This window comes from Argiope bruennichi, chromosome X2 (assembly GCF_947563725.1).
Source record: "Argiope bruennichi chromosome X2, qqArgBrue1.1, whole genome shotgun sequence".
Lineage (NCBI taxonomy): Eukaryota > Metazoa > Arthropoda > Arachnida > Araneae > Araneidae > Argiope > Argiope bruennichi.
Window position 1 is genome coordinate 35,330,191 of NC_079163.1, and position 14,962 is coordinate 35,345,152.

General features: G+C 28.3%; 1 protein-coding gene across 1 annotated transcript; it reads left to right on the forward strand.

Moving 5' to 3' along the window:
* The first annotated feature begins 5,812 nt into the window (after nt 1-5,812).
* On the forward strand, nt 5,813-13,596 carry LOC129959632 (UPF0488 protein CG14286-like). Its single transcript, XM_056072505.1, has 4 exons — nt 5,813-5,957; nt 11,209-11,311; nt 11,406-11,540; nt 11,799-13,596. The coding sequence occupies exons 1-4, from the start codon at nt 5,943-5,945 to the stop codon at nt 11,951-11,953; spliced, it is 408 nt and encodes a 135-aa protein (XP_055928480.1). The 5' UTR covers nt 5,813-5,942; the 3' UTR covers nt 11,954-13,596.
* Nucleotides 13,597-14,962: the final 1,366 nt, after the last annotated feature.

A 14,962-nucleotide genomic window follows, 5' to 3' on the forward strand; every position in this document is an offset into this window, starting at 1 on the left:
CAATCCAGTTTCTAACTTCAGAATTCCAGACAGAAAAGAAAAGAGAAAGAAGATGGACAGGTATAAAAAGTTAATGCCTCGCGATGAAAGATAATCTGGAAATATTGCCGAAATCAAGCAAGACCCATGTTTCAAGACAAATAATTTTCAACTGCAAAAAAAAGTCCAACAAATTCCTTTTCAGAAACCGGTAGCATTATTCAAGGTGGAATTAAACAACATATAGATAATTGTTTATCCTAGATTAAGGAATACACGTCATGAACTATAGAATGGATTTTTATGATTCAACATGGACGGTTATCAATACTTCTGCCCTTGTCTAATGGATAAAGAATTTTATTCAACTCGATAAATGGTGGAAAGAAGTTTAATGGTCTGGTTAGCAGGTAGATATGGAGGGATAACACGTCTGGTCTTTGTTAATAGTACACAGAAGCATAAAAACTATACTCAAAAGCTAAATTCTTGGATTTTTCCTTATGGCTCTGAATTAGAAGGCGAATAGTAGCTCTTTCAACAAGATGAAGCCGCAATTTACACCGCCATTGGAGATGAAATGATTCATTGCAAATAATGTACGGTGTTACCATGACCAGCTAAAAGCTTCTATTTTATCATAATAGAAAATATCTGGACAATTCTTGTTCGTCAAGTATATGCTGGCTTGTTCGTCAAGTAAAACATTTGAATTCACCAATGAATTTCGAGAAGTATTAGAAAGCTCATGAAATAATTTTCCCATACAGAAATTCAGTATTTGTACAATTCACTACCAAATAGAATATTTGAAGTCCTAAAAGCTAATAGGAAGAGGATGGTGATTAGCTTGAACCCCAACAGATGGCTCATTGAAAGGACTTAAAGCTAAACTCTTGTTTTTTCCTTAGAGACTTTATTATTCTTCGGTGTTTTGATGTAAGAAATTGCATGCGGTATACGCGCTTGATAATGTGAAATATCAGGGCCGTATGACCAAAATCTAGTCTGTATATTTTATATCTCTTGTAACTAATCTTTCGTATGTCCAAGTCAACGAATCGTAGTCCTAAATAAATACTGAGATTTGAAGAGGTGAGTCAAACATTTATAATATTCATTGATTTTCATTTGATTGACTCGTCATAGCTTTATTCAGGATTTTGCTTCTACTTCGTTTATATATTTAATTCCTATTATTATTTTTTAAAGAATTCCAAATGGTCAAAACTGTTTTTGTTGCTATTAATATTTTATTTTTGAATATCAGTTATTTGATATTTTCTTGTTAAATAATCTGTAAAATGTTGTCCTTAAAAATTATATCAGCAAATATATGATTTCTAATTTTCCTTTAAAAAATCTAGCGTCCTTATACTTCTTTTAGCAGTATACGTTTTGAGGATTGTGATTAATGTTACATCGTTAATAAACTGCTACTATCAAATACTTTAATTCAAGGAGTAACATGAATACTGCCCTTCACGTGACCGCCTTTTTTATAGTGCTTGACATAGATCTCATTAAAATGCATAAAACAAAAAGTATTTTTAGAATGATATTGTTTTAAAGGGCGATAAAAATAGATCTGATAAATTTCATTCATCACATTTTATTTATTTCTTTTAAACAGAATGTAAAATATCAAATTTTGAAAGTTTCAAAGAGCAAATTAAAAAATTACATCGAAAAAAATCAAATTTCAAAAAAATTGCCCAATCTTTTCGGTTGTATTAAAAAAATCTGCATGAATAGAATACCAATATACACAAAATTTTTACCAAATACTTTGTCGATAGGATCTGGGAATCTGGTTTTTATCTGGTACTCAGAACGTTCACCACCAAAAAGATTTTTGGCTTAACAAAGTTGATGCTCTTTAAATATATCACTTATAGTTTCTTGCCATTATCTCCGTCAATCCCGCACGATGGATTTTCCTCTTGCATATCCGGCATTATCGATAAACATACATGGTCCAGTCACATTAATGTGACCACCTGTCAAAATCCAGAATAACCACCTTTCGCAGAGCTGACAGCTGCGAGACAATGCTGGATAAGAGTCAATTAGGTTCCTGAAGGTGTTCACTAGGATATTGAGCCATGCCAACTCCAGTGCTGTGACCAGTTGCGCTAGGTTACGCAGGTGAGGATCCATGGTGCGAACAGCCCTATGGAGGTCGTCCCACAGATTCTCGATTGGGTTCAAGTCCGGGGAGTCATGGCCAAGCGAGTACGGTAAACTCATCCTGGTGTTCTTCGAACCATTCACGTAGACTGCGATCTTTATGACACGTCGCATTGTCCTGGCGATAGATGCCATAATCTTGAGAAAAAATAATTCGCATATAGGAGTGAACATGGTCCGCAAGGATAGATGCATACTTTTGTTGATCCATCGTGCCTTTCACAATGAGGAGTGCACCCAGAGAATACAACGAAAACATTCTCCAGACAATAATGCGGCCTCCTCCAGCTTGGACCCTTCCGGCAATTGTTACTTTCAACTGTATAAACTGTATAAGCCAACGTACATCTGTCCGATGGAGCATGAAACATGATTCATCGGAAAAAGCCACTGTCTCCATTCAGTGGAAATCCAGTCTTGGTACTGGCGTGCAAATTCCAGCCTTCGTCGCCGATGAACAGCAGTCAGCGTAGGTTCATTAACCAGGCGTCTGCTGCTGAAGTGTCTTTGTGTAAACACTCTTGATAGTCCCTTGGTTCATCTGGGCTGTCAGTTATTCAACAGTTGCATGTCTATTCACCCGAACGCATCTCCGCAGCCTTCGTTCACCTCTGCCATCTATGGCCCGTGGTGCACCACATTTGCCAGGTCGCTGAATCTGGATAGTGTCATTTTATAATGCACGGTATACTTTTACCACGGCGGCCCGCGAACAGTTCACAAAATTAGCCATTTCGGAAGTCCTTCCACCCTTCTCCCGAAAGCCAAAGATCATGCCCTTTGGGATTTTGGATAAATCTCACCGTGTTTGCATGACTGCAAGAACAGAAATGTTTTCCGAATGCCTACAACACATTTATATATCCACGAAATTTGATGACAGTATGTGTCTTCTGCGATTTGTTATTTAACGTTGACGTAAGAAGAAGGTGGTGGTCACATTAACATGACTGTATGACTGGACTGTGTATAAGGAGATAATGGAAGCTAAAGGCATGAAATGACTTATCTTACGGTTACGATATCTTCGCGATTTTGCACGGTATTCAGAATATCGATCAACATTATGGACATATCGTAGCAATATCTTGTGCTTATAGGATCGTCATCAGTTTTCTTGTTTCTTCCATACATAGAGCCAAACGAATTCCGTGGTGGCCTGGTGTTAAGGTCTCAGTTTATGAGCCAGAGGTGATATGAATACATAAATTCATTTCTCGTCTTAGAATAAAGTAATTAACTATTAACCCGTTTGAGTATCCTAAACCACTGAAAACGCAGTAACTTAATGACAGAAAAATTGCTTCTGCTTTAAAAGAAACAAAAAGGGTTTTGTCCCTGATGACAATAATTTGAAACATTTTCCTTTTAACTGATACTTCATAATATACGTAAAAGCATTCAAATTTTAGCAAACAAATATTTTAACAGAATACAGATCTCATTAAATTAAGTTAAAAGAAATGCATTTCCTTTTAAAAATAAACTTCCATTAGCAAATTTGTTTCCAAAAAAGAAGAGAATTTAGTTAACGTAATATTTATTGTTTACGATTTATCTACATTTCCATATCACAAATGTACTGATGTCGTGTTATCAAAATCCTATGTCTGATGTTTCACATTTTGCTAAGCAATTGTAACAAACAATTAATTCCTCTTCGATAAACCAAACTTAATATCTCCTCAATCATATGTTTCTATAAAAATTTATAAAATTAAATTGAATTTGAAATGTTGAAATTCTGTGGTAGAAATAAAATTCATTCGATCATTTTCAGAGAAACTTATAATAATAAAGGAAGGTACGTATTCCTTTTGATACGGCATAGGAGTAGCCTTTGGGCATAGAACTATTAAAATGATTATATTTTGCAGAATTACAAAATAAACTCCGAAGAGGTTTTTTTTTTTAGATTAAACAAATAATTAAAATTGTGATATCTCTCAGCGAACAAACTATTGAGCCACAGCAACTTTTACATTATCTTAAAACTAATAATAAAGAATCTTCTTTCAGGTATATAGCTTTTTTTTTTTATGCAGGACTTTCCTTTCAGGTTGGTACATGCTTCAAATATAGTTTTGAAATAAAATTATTTTTTTAAGGCTTTTTATTGTGGAACAGAAACGTACCTGCGTTTTATTGCTACATAAAAGTATTTATCTTTCTTTGCTTATAATAATGTATTTTCCATTGTTAAAAATATAGAAAAATGCAAACTGCTTTCTCCAAATCAGATTTTTAATTCTGATTCAAATTTGTTTTATTCATATGTTGTAAATGATAAGCATTTGAACTGTCTATTTCTATAAAAAATAATATATATAATAAGTTAATTATAGCATCAAAATATTTTTGCATATTGAAAGAAAACCATTATAAAAGAATAATTCTATACAGAAAAAGGAAATATTTCGAATAGTACAACGGAACTACCATTTTTAGCATAATTTCATCTGATTATTTTTCTTTGAATGAATATTAATTCCTTTGATAATATGAGTACGAAATTTCAGTTAAACTTGTTGAGAATATTTTAGCAATGATTCTTATCGATTATATCACAATTATTTAAAAAAATAAGGAAAATTATCATTCACGAATATTCACAATCATATAAATGAATTTTTCAGTTATTTCTTATTTTAAATAAAATCAAAACATTAACCAACTGTTCTTAACTGCTTTATATAAAATTCGATAGTATCTTAAACTGCAAATTTGTTTTAATCATATTCAAACTATAAAGGTTTTTCTTGATTTTTTTTTAAGCTCACATAAACTAGATGTTCAATTAAAGGAACCAAATCCATTTAGAAACTATTTCGAGAGGAAGTTCAAAAGCAATCTAACTCTTGCTCAAAGAACTTTAAAAGAAAGCTAAAACTTAAAAGAAAAGTTTCTTAAGAGAAAGTTAAAACAAAGCAAATATATCAACCGTGGTTTTCTTTTAAATTTTTCTAATAAGCTCTTTTCTCTCTCTCTTTTTCTCTCTTTCTTCTAATAAGCACGAAAAGCTACGGAAATAAAAACATTAAAATTATTGTTTTCAAAGCAAATTTGTGTCATAACGATTGAAAAAAAGGTCAAATGCCTTCTTCAAACAAAGTACTGAATATCTGGATATCACCGTTTATAAAACATTATTCTCAAATTCACTTTATACGCCGAAAATCGAAAACGCTCAAAATAAACAAAATCGAAAATTTGTCCTTTTTGTCGAGTAAAAGCAAAGAATGTATATTAAAAACCTTTAACGAAAATTAATCCTTTCCTTGCTATATTAAAATCCCGAACATCGACCCGACATGGCATTTCATTGTGGAAGAAACTATCGAAAATGAGTACGTTGAACAAAATGTTCAGCAGATAAATAAATTCACCTTCCAACCTGGAAATAATGGTGGCAATGAGTTTTTTTTTTTTTAACTTTAGGTAAATAGCATATTTTGCATTAGAAAATAACTTAAAAGACATCCAAAAATACTCATTTTTAAATAGTTTATTTTCGAAAGAAGAATAACCATTCGTTAGAGCTTTTGTCATTAATTAGAATTAATATACAGAAGGCTCGGCGATCAACATTTCCGGCATGTTTTACACTGTAACTCTCGCCGGCAGCATGCTTTGTCAAGAAATAAACAAACGTGCATGTTAGTAAGTGTTAATTGTAAGTAAAAAAACAAAACAAAAAAGATCTTATTCTACCTCTGTATTTGTTTGTAATCATAGTAAGTCTGTCAAAAAAGCCTTTTGTGGAATCGAGGATAATGGAACAAAATACTGTGAGTAAAATGTCATAATTTGTATTTGTTTTAAAAACTTTTCATAAATATTGTTTCACATTTTAAGTTATCAACAAATATGGAGAAATTATATAATTTTTTTTTAAATATGTATAATGTTTTACTAAATTAATGCTACAATTTTAGAATAAATATAAATTAAATTAATGACCGATAAACATGAAACTCCATGGAAAATTATGCGTAAACCGAGCATTGGCAAATGCTGTCTTAAAATTGTTTGATTGATATAATTATAGATTATAGCATTATTTGCATCATTTCAATTCTTGGTTGTATGTTCTTCAGTAAAAGTGAGGGGTGCTTAACTGTAATTGAAATTTCAAATTATATTTGACGTAAATAATTTGAAGGAATAAAATTAGAAATACTCGAATATTTTTATCGTAAAGTATTAGTTCTTTACCAAGTATTTTGGTTAATCTGTAGATCTGAATTGATCACCTACTTAAAATTGAAATGGTATCTGTATTGACATTTTATTATTACTATTTTTTCTGAATAAAAATTTTTATTAAATTTTGCACCTTTTTTTTTCAAGATATAGTTTATTTCGAGTGGTATTTAAAAATAAAATTTAAAATAATAGTAATAATAAAAAACCTCACTTTGTGTGAAATTTGAGAATTATTGTGATTGGAAGGAAAAAAAATCCATGTCATGTTCACAATTTTTCTTTCTAATAAGAAATCTGACTACTACTGGACATTATCTACTCTACATTACTGGAAAGAATGTTTCAAGCTTTCTAGATGAATTAAAAATTTCCTTTAAATTAACTAATTGAAATATTTTGCTTTTTATTGTAGTAGGCAGATGCTATGCTTTTTAGAAAAACTTTTATTAAAGTAAACATTTGTAACTTTTTAAAAATCTTAGCTTTAAAGCACACTTTATCATATTTCAGTTTTTTTCCCCTTTAATTTAATAACTTCATGTTTTAATATGTAATCATTGTATGGTTTTCTTGTTTTTAAATTACATATTCACTGAAATTGGCAATAGAAGTATTTAAATGTGTGTTGTATTTTGGATTTGAAATCTGGTTGAAAAATATTGGATATTCTTATTTAATAAAAAAAAAATAACTGTTAAGTTTAGATGCATTGCTTTTGCACACAGCTTATTCCTTTTACTGTTGTTAAATAAATTTCGTAATTTTGGTTCTTTTAAAAAACTTTTATGTCAATTTAATTTTTTAATGTAATTATTTTAAAATTGAATTGACAGTTTTGAAGTTTGATTTGAAAATCCTAAATAGTTAAAAAGGTGTATTTTTGTTGTAAAGTGATAAGTACCTTGATATATTTGTAAATATATTTAATTGCTATAAATTTTTATATCAGTCCCTATTTGATGAATTTTGTAAACAAAAGGGGGAAAATGAAAATTTTTTAAAACATGTCAATTAAAAATGCTTTAAATAGCTCAAAACCTATTAATTAATTCAAGGAACTTGTTCTGAAGATTTTATGTTCATGCCTGTTTTTATCTTTGTTATCAAGGCAAATCTCTTAATTAATCAACATTTTCAGTGTTTTTTTTATCTTGTTTATTTATCTTGAGTTCTTAATCTTTTGGAAGAAGTAAATAAATCAATATGATATGTAATTTAACAAATTTGCTGGCTATATTATCTAACAATTTAAATTAATGATATATTGAGATTTTAATTTTTTTGTTTTTACTGTAGCATAGATTAAAATAATACTTTCCTCTGTTTTACTATGGTTCTTATTAAAAACAAATATGTACAGAGAAATTTTGAGCTCCAAAACTGTTAAAATTCAGCTTTACTAGATTTTATAACGTGTGATACTGTGATATCTAGTCAATGCGTCGGAAATATTTCTTCTTGCGGAAAATTCAAGACCAAAAGAAAGTGGAAATAGAAGATTTTTAACAATATTGAAAAAATAAATGAATACAAAAAGCAGTTTGTTTGTTTCAAGTTGGATTCTTTTACACTTTTAATTGGGAATTTTTAATAATCATATTTTCAGAGATAGTATCCAGTATAATAAAGGCAATTATTCTTGCTATTCATTCAGTACAGCTTTACAGTTTAATATTCATTAATTTTAATATGTTTTATTGATATACCTTTAAAATTGACCAAGACAAAATCTAAAATGGATTAATGTGTTCTTGTTGTTTTAGAATATCATCTCTGTAATAGAATCACATATATCAATATATATACTGTGCATATATTGATATACAGAGATAATATTTAAAGTAACAAGGAGATGCTGACTCACTTTTTTGTTTCTTTCCACCTGGTCTCTTTTAGCAACATACCAATGATTTAATTGTATAGGAAGTGTTCTTATGATTGCTAAAATTTCAAATAGCTATTTCTCCCAAATAAATCAAATTTCATGTTGTGGTAATAGTTGGGTGTCAATTTAACCCATTAAGATAATGTAGGATCATTTGGGAAATACCTTATTGACATATTTCTGCATACCACATATGCTATACTTTTGTTAAGTTTGTTATTTTATTTATCATGTGGCAGTCTTTTTTTCAATTTTCTGGTGCTGACTTTTACATTTTTTTTAAAACCATTTTTAGGCTCATAGGAGTTTAAAAGGTGTTGAACCTATGTCTAAAGTTCAAAGCCATTTCTATAATATATATAAAATTAGTTATTGTACTATGTAAAAAATGTAATCAATTTAAGGATAAAATGTGTCATTCCATGTAAGTTTAATGGATATTTCATACTGTTGGAATGTCACAAGCAAATTATTTTTCTGGAATATCTTTGTATGGATGAACATCTGTGGGATTATGTTACCCACTTTGTCATTCCAATCACTCTTTCTTCGTTTTGCGAGTCCTTTTAGCTATGTGCTTATGATACTGCATGGAAAATGCTAAGTGGTCTTATATTCATTTTTTCTATAAATTTATCTATACATATCCTATTCCTATATAAATCTATCTATAGGTATCCTATATATATATATATAATGATATTTTAAAATCTAATTTAAACTTAATTAATTTCCAAAGTTTTGTCTTAAATTAGCCCATCTTTTTATTCTAAAATATTCTCTTATTTCCTGATCCCGTTCCACTTTTTCTATTTAATTAATGCAACAAAAGCTCTGTGAAAATGCTTTAGTCAGCGGTTCCCACTCTCCGAGTGAAATATACTGTTAAGCTAAGCACATTTTTTTAAAAATATCCCTATGATTCCTTTACTTATGATTGACAGGTTATGGAAATCGTTATTAAAATCTCACAGTATATATTCACAGGGATAAAACTTTCATCAGCTTTTCCTCATTTTGTTTTGTTCAGTGTTGTGCTCGTCGCTTCTGCTTGTTCATAATTTGTGCCTCCCGGGATGAAATAAAGTGAACTTAAAAAATTCAAAGTCTCTTCACTGTCTTCAAAACTGCCTTCTGCTTCAAAATTATGTTTATATATATAATAATAATAATAATAGTATGTTCGTAATAAATATACATTCTAAAAGATCTATGATCAAGATCTTGTTGAAGAACAACTTCAAAGAAATATTCTCAGCAATAAGCACTATAGCATATGATAATTAAATTGAAAGGAGAATCTAGTTAGAAGTTTGTTGATATATTTTTTAATTATTGTAAAATTTAGACATGCATTTAGTAGATGCCAGTTAGTTAAGCCAGTAGAATAAAATGTAATAGATTTTTAAAAAATATTCAAAATTAATTCCTTTTAAGCCTGAGATATTTGTTTTCTTATGCAGTTCTGTGAATAAAATCATATATATGCTGTTTACAAAACTGTGAAACAGCAAAAAGGTTGAAAAAAAAAAAAATCAGTTCTAATAATACATTATTGTTACAGTGATCTAGCTTAGTCATGATGTATTTAATATATTTTTTTCTTTTTGCTTGTGTTTTTGTATATATAAGGAAATTGAATTCATAGTTGCACAATTTTTTAAGAATATTTCAAGAATCATTTATAGGAATTTATCATTTGAATGATTGAAATTTATACATTAGATGAAGGTGACTAATTATGAAAAAAGTTTTGACGTCAAAAGAAACAACCTAAATTTATATTATTTCTTCAATTTTTGCTATTTTGTCTATCAAGTAGCTAACCCTGAAAGGGTTGAATTTTCTTGGATAAACATTAAAAATGTTTTGAATCAATAAAGTAAAATTGAACATTCTCTGCAATACTGTTATGAATGAATATTTTGTATACCATTTTTAACAGCATTTTCATTTGTATGTATTTCACTTCTTTTTTTACTTTTAAAACCCAAACTCATAAATCAGTTCTACCATATGAGTTCTACTAGTTTGACTTGAATACCAAAAAAGTGATGTATTATGAAGATGACATTTGAAATGTTAGAATAAGAGATTATCAATGCATAAACCAATAATTATTATATTATATAGATTTCATATTCTCTACCAGACTTTTAAAGGGGGAAAAATAATTTCCTATAATCATTCTATTGATTAAATTGAAAAATTATTTACTTTGAATACATTTAAAGTTGATAATTATTAGTTAATAAATTGTTGGAATATTAATTGATTTTTAATTGCCATGGAGAAGTAAATCAACCAGGGCTCTTAATATATTATTGGCATCCAGTCATCTTAAATCCATGTTTGATTGTGAATTTTTTCTTCCTATTTTGAATTTTTTAATATTTATTTAAAAAAAATAGTTATGAAAATTACCTTCATTTCAAATGTTCATCTAGACTCTTTTTTTTTTTTTTTTAAATTATATTTAGTGCTTATTTATTTCTAGATTGGGATCATGAAAATTCTTTTTACCTGAAAAGAGATTGTAATCAATAAAAAGTTTTAAATAAATTATTCAGTTTTTATAATATTGGTCTAAAAAAAAGAAATATTGTATTTTTCTCCAGTAATTTATTAATTAATAACTAAAAATGAATCAAATAATTCCACAAAAAATGAAAAGATTACTGCTTTTCAAATAAATGAATCTGAATACCAATTTAAATTCTTTTTTATTTATAGGAAAATTCTTTTGAGGGCTAAGAGAAATTTAAAAAATATAAACATTAATTAATTTGAAGACTTTTTATTTACTGCAGTTATTTTCTATTATAATTCTGCAGAAATGGCAGAGGAATGATTTCTATCAAACACTTATATTAAGTTTTTATTGCACATAATTTCTCTTTTAAATGTTGATTGAAACTATGAAGTTTAACTATAGTTTATTTTTCCAGGAGGAAGCTACAGATAACAACTCTACATTTGAAGATGAACTTTATTGGTGCCAGAGACATCTAGAAGAAAAACTTATTGCTAAAAGAGTGAGTCCTAGAGAAGGTAAATTATTCAAATGCTTCTTCTTGTATAATGTTTGTATAATATCATTTTTATTGTGTAATAATTATCCTCCCCCCTTTTTTTCCCTTCTTAGCCCAGTCAATATTAAAGTCATTAAAGCTTTTAAGTAACCCCAAAACTCCCTTTATTAAAAAGAGACAAGTGATGCGTCTTACCTGTGGAGATTACAGACAAGCAATGCAGAAGCAAGTAAAGGAAATAGAAAATTGTAAGTTTTCAAAAATATAGTTGTTTATGTGGTAGATTTAGAATGCCTATATTAAAATTATGTAGAAATTGAAAATATAGAAATATGATTGGGAGGTGAAATTATATATATATAAATGTATATCTGAATAGATCAGAAGATGAAAGAATATATCTTATAGTAAGAGAAAAAAATGTGGTTTTAAAATTGATCTTAGTTTGCTCACAATGTAATGAAGTAGTATGATATTAAAAGATATGATTTTTTTTTTTATTACAGTAATACATGACTGTGAACTGGATCATGTAGAAAATAACTCTTCTGGTCGTGTTCTTAGAAAAGCAGCAGCTTCAAGTAATGAAACTGAATCTCGTGAACCAGCATTTTTGTTCAATTTTCCACAACCAGAAGGTGGACAAGATATATTTAAATAACTTTTATATGTAATGAATTAAAAGAAAAAATCAAGACCTTGTAGACTGTAATTTTTTGTGTTCATCTTGACTTTGGAATACAAAAATTTCGATTGTAATTATGTTTTCAACATTGACATTAAATCTGACGTTAAATTTTTAATTATTCTTTTTCTTTCTTTTTTCAATTCTCACTGTTCATTTTAATTTCTCAGTTTTTCTGTCTCCCTTTTGTACTTTATGATGATAGAAACAAAAGAAACTTCAATCTTTAATGCTATTTTAAATTTCATTTATTTCTAATCCTTTTATGCTTTATGCCACAACCAATTCCCTTTGTGTTTAATAAATTAAATCTGTACATAGAATATGACAACCTAAATATGATTCTGAGTTGGCTACAATATATTATTTACCACTAAAAAATGGTAAATATTTTAATTTGAATTTTTTCGAAAAATTTGTAATTGCATCTTTGCTTGCTGGAAAATTTTTTTTAATGATATTTTTCAGTTTATACTATCAATATTTGTGAAAAATGTGAACTAAAATGTAAACACTCTAGTTGTGTCTAAATATAGTCTTCTAAAATGTAAGAAAATTGAAAGAACATTAGATATTACATTCCTCTATTGTTCTTTCCCATCCTATACTTTAATGTACAATTAAGTCGTCTCTAATTATTCTGGCCTTTATTAATCTTCATGCAAATGTGCCTTAAACAGATATTTATAAAGATAAATATGAAAATTAATAGATGGATATAAAAGTTTTATATTCAGTTATTAATTTTTGATATAGATCCTTCTAGTTTTGGTACAATGTTATATATTAAACACCTATAACTTGAAACTGAATGCATTATTCTTTCTTCAATAATGGTGTCAAACTGCTTATTAGTGTGATGTATCTTCCAATATATGTTTGATTAATTCATGTTCATTTTATAAAAATTTTATAGTGCTCAGCAATTTTAACAATGTTATATAAGTTGAAATGTGTAAAAATTGCACTAACTAATGTTTATTACAATCTTTTTTACCAAGCAACTGGAGAATCATGTTTTGTTTGCTACTTGTAATAAAAGCGCTTTTCTTCTAGCAAATTGCAAGTATAATATTTCCATCAGTAAATCTACAAAGATCTAATTTTTTAAGATTGCAATTCAATATATAGGACAAGTAAAAAAACAGGATATCTGTCTGATATCAATAAATAAATTCTGAGATGCAAATGATTTGCATCTGAAATAATTAATGATTATCAAATGATGTAAATGATTTGCATCAATATACAAAAACGCCTATTTGTATATATAAAATTTGTGATTAAAAAAAAAGAAACTTTCACTCATTAAAAATATTTATATATGATGTTGTTAACAGCATAGATTTTCTAAAGGTCAATACCAGCTATGTTTTTAACTCACAATTTTCCAGTATTTTATGCTTCAGAGTTTGAAGCCTTCTTTAAAGTTTCCAAGAGCTTAGTTTATGGCATCAAATTAGACAGTTTTATTTAAAATCATATGTTATTACTCCTTTAATGTTGATGAAATAAAATTTCGTTATTGCATAACAAAAGCCTAAAAAATAAAATACACCCAGTAAGATACTTTAATTCTGTTTTTGAGATGAAGCACTTTAGCAATATCCCCCCCCCCCCCCCCCCGAAAAAAAAAACTTCCTAAACAGTAAATAATAATTTCTGAATTTCTGTTGATAATGTTTTTGAGTTGTTTATCAGTAAGAATTCGAATATACTCTTGTAATTAATAATTGCACTGATATTAATTATGGATTCCATTGATGTTAAATTATTATTACATTTATGTCTTGTAAGATTAACGTTACAGATTCTCCATCAGAAAATAAAAAAAAACCAAGAAAGAAAATTCCAAAATTTACCTTTTGAACGTTATAAGATTATCATAGAATACCTTTCGTACCATGCTAATGGTGGCAGTTTTTGAAATATGTTGGTATTTTCTTGTTCCGTTCCTAAGGTTGCATACTTCAATCCAGCAATTGTTTGGCATACTTCCTGTAATCTAAAGGCTGAGTAATACTCACTATTTCTAAAACTACTGGAATGTTTCATTTTTTTCCCATTGCAGTTGTTATATTCGGTATAATTAAAGGTCGGAAATTCGACAGAGAAATATTTGTTTAAATTCGTCGTTACAAAAATTATCTGTGTAATTGGAATCTACACCAATCACGGTAGCAAAAAGTGTATTATTTTATAAACCCAGGTATATATACATCTAAATTAGTAGTCTGCAACCTTCAAAATGATGCGATTTACTGGATAATGCATCCATTTTGAATTTGTTTTACTGTATTATATAAAAAATATAATTTTGTACTGCAACTAAATTTTTAAATGTAATATGTCACTGCTTTTGTATCATAATTCATGTGTGGGATCTTAGATGAAGCTGATTCTCAGATGCAATCATTTGAGGATGAAACTCTAACAATTAATCTTGGTAGTAGTAAGTGTGAATAAAATTTCTAAGATATCGTTATCTGCTTTCTTGAGACCATAGTATGCACTGTGAATTATTTTAATGCTGGTCATTTTTGTATTGCTTGTTTCATCTCAAAATACATTGTAGATTTTTTTTTTATGTATTATAGAAGATGGCAGGTGCTGTTTATGGTCAAAACAGCAGAAAAAAAATGTCTAATAATATTTAGAAATAAATTGTAACAAAATATAGAAAATCATATAGTTGTCTTTCTATTTTTTAACCTTTTAATGGGCCATTTTTTTCTAGTCATATTATTTTAAAATATTTTTAGTCTTGAAATTAGAATAAGGAAAGGGAATCATTTAGCTTATTAGATAAATTTAATTTGGTTAATTAATAATTAAGTAACAAATCAAGACACATCATTTTGTGTAAGATAAAGAACTGAAGCCTCTAAGTTTCTGTCTTTCTAAAAAAATTTGTCAGAACTGATGCCAACCTACATAAATTCATACAAAGATTGATAAATTTGATGGGAAGCATACTTCCCACGG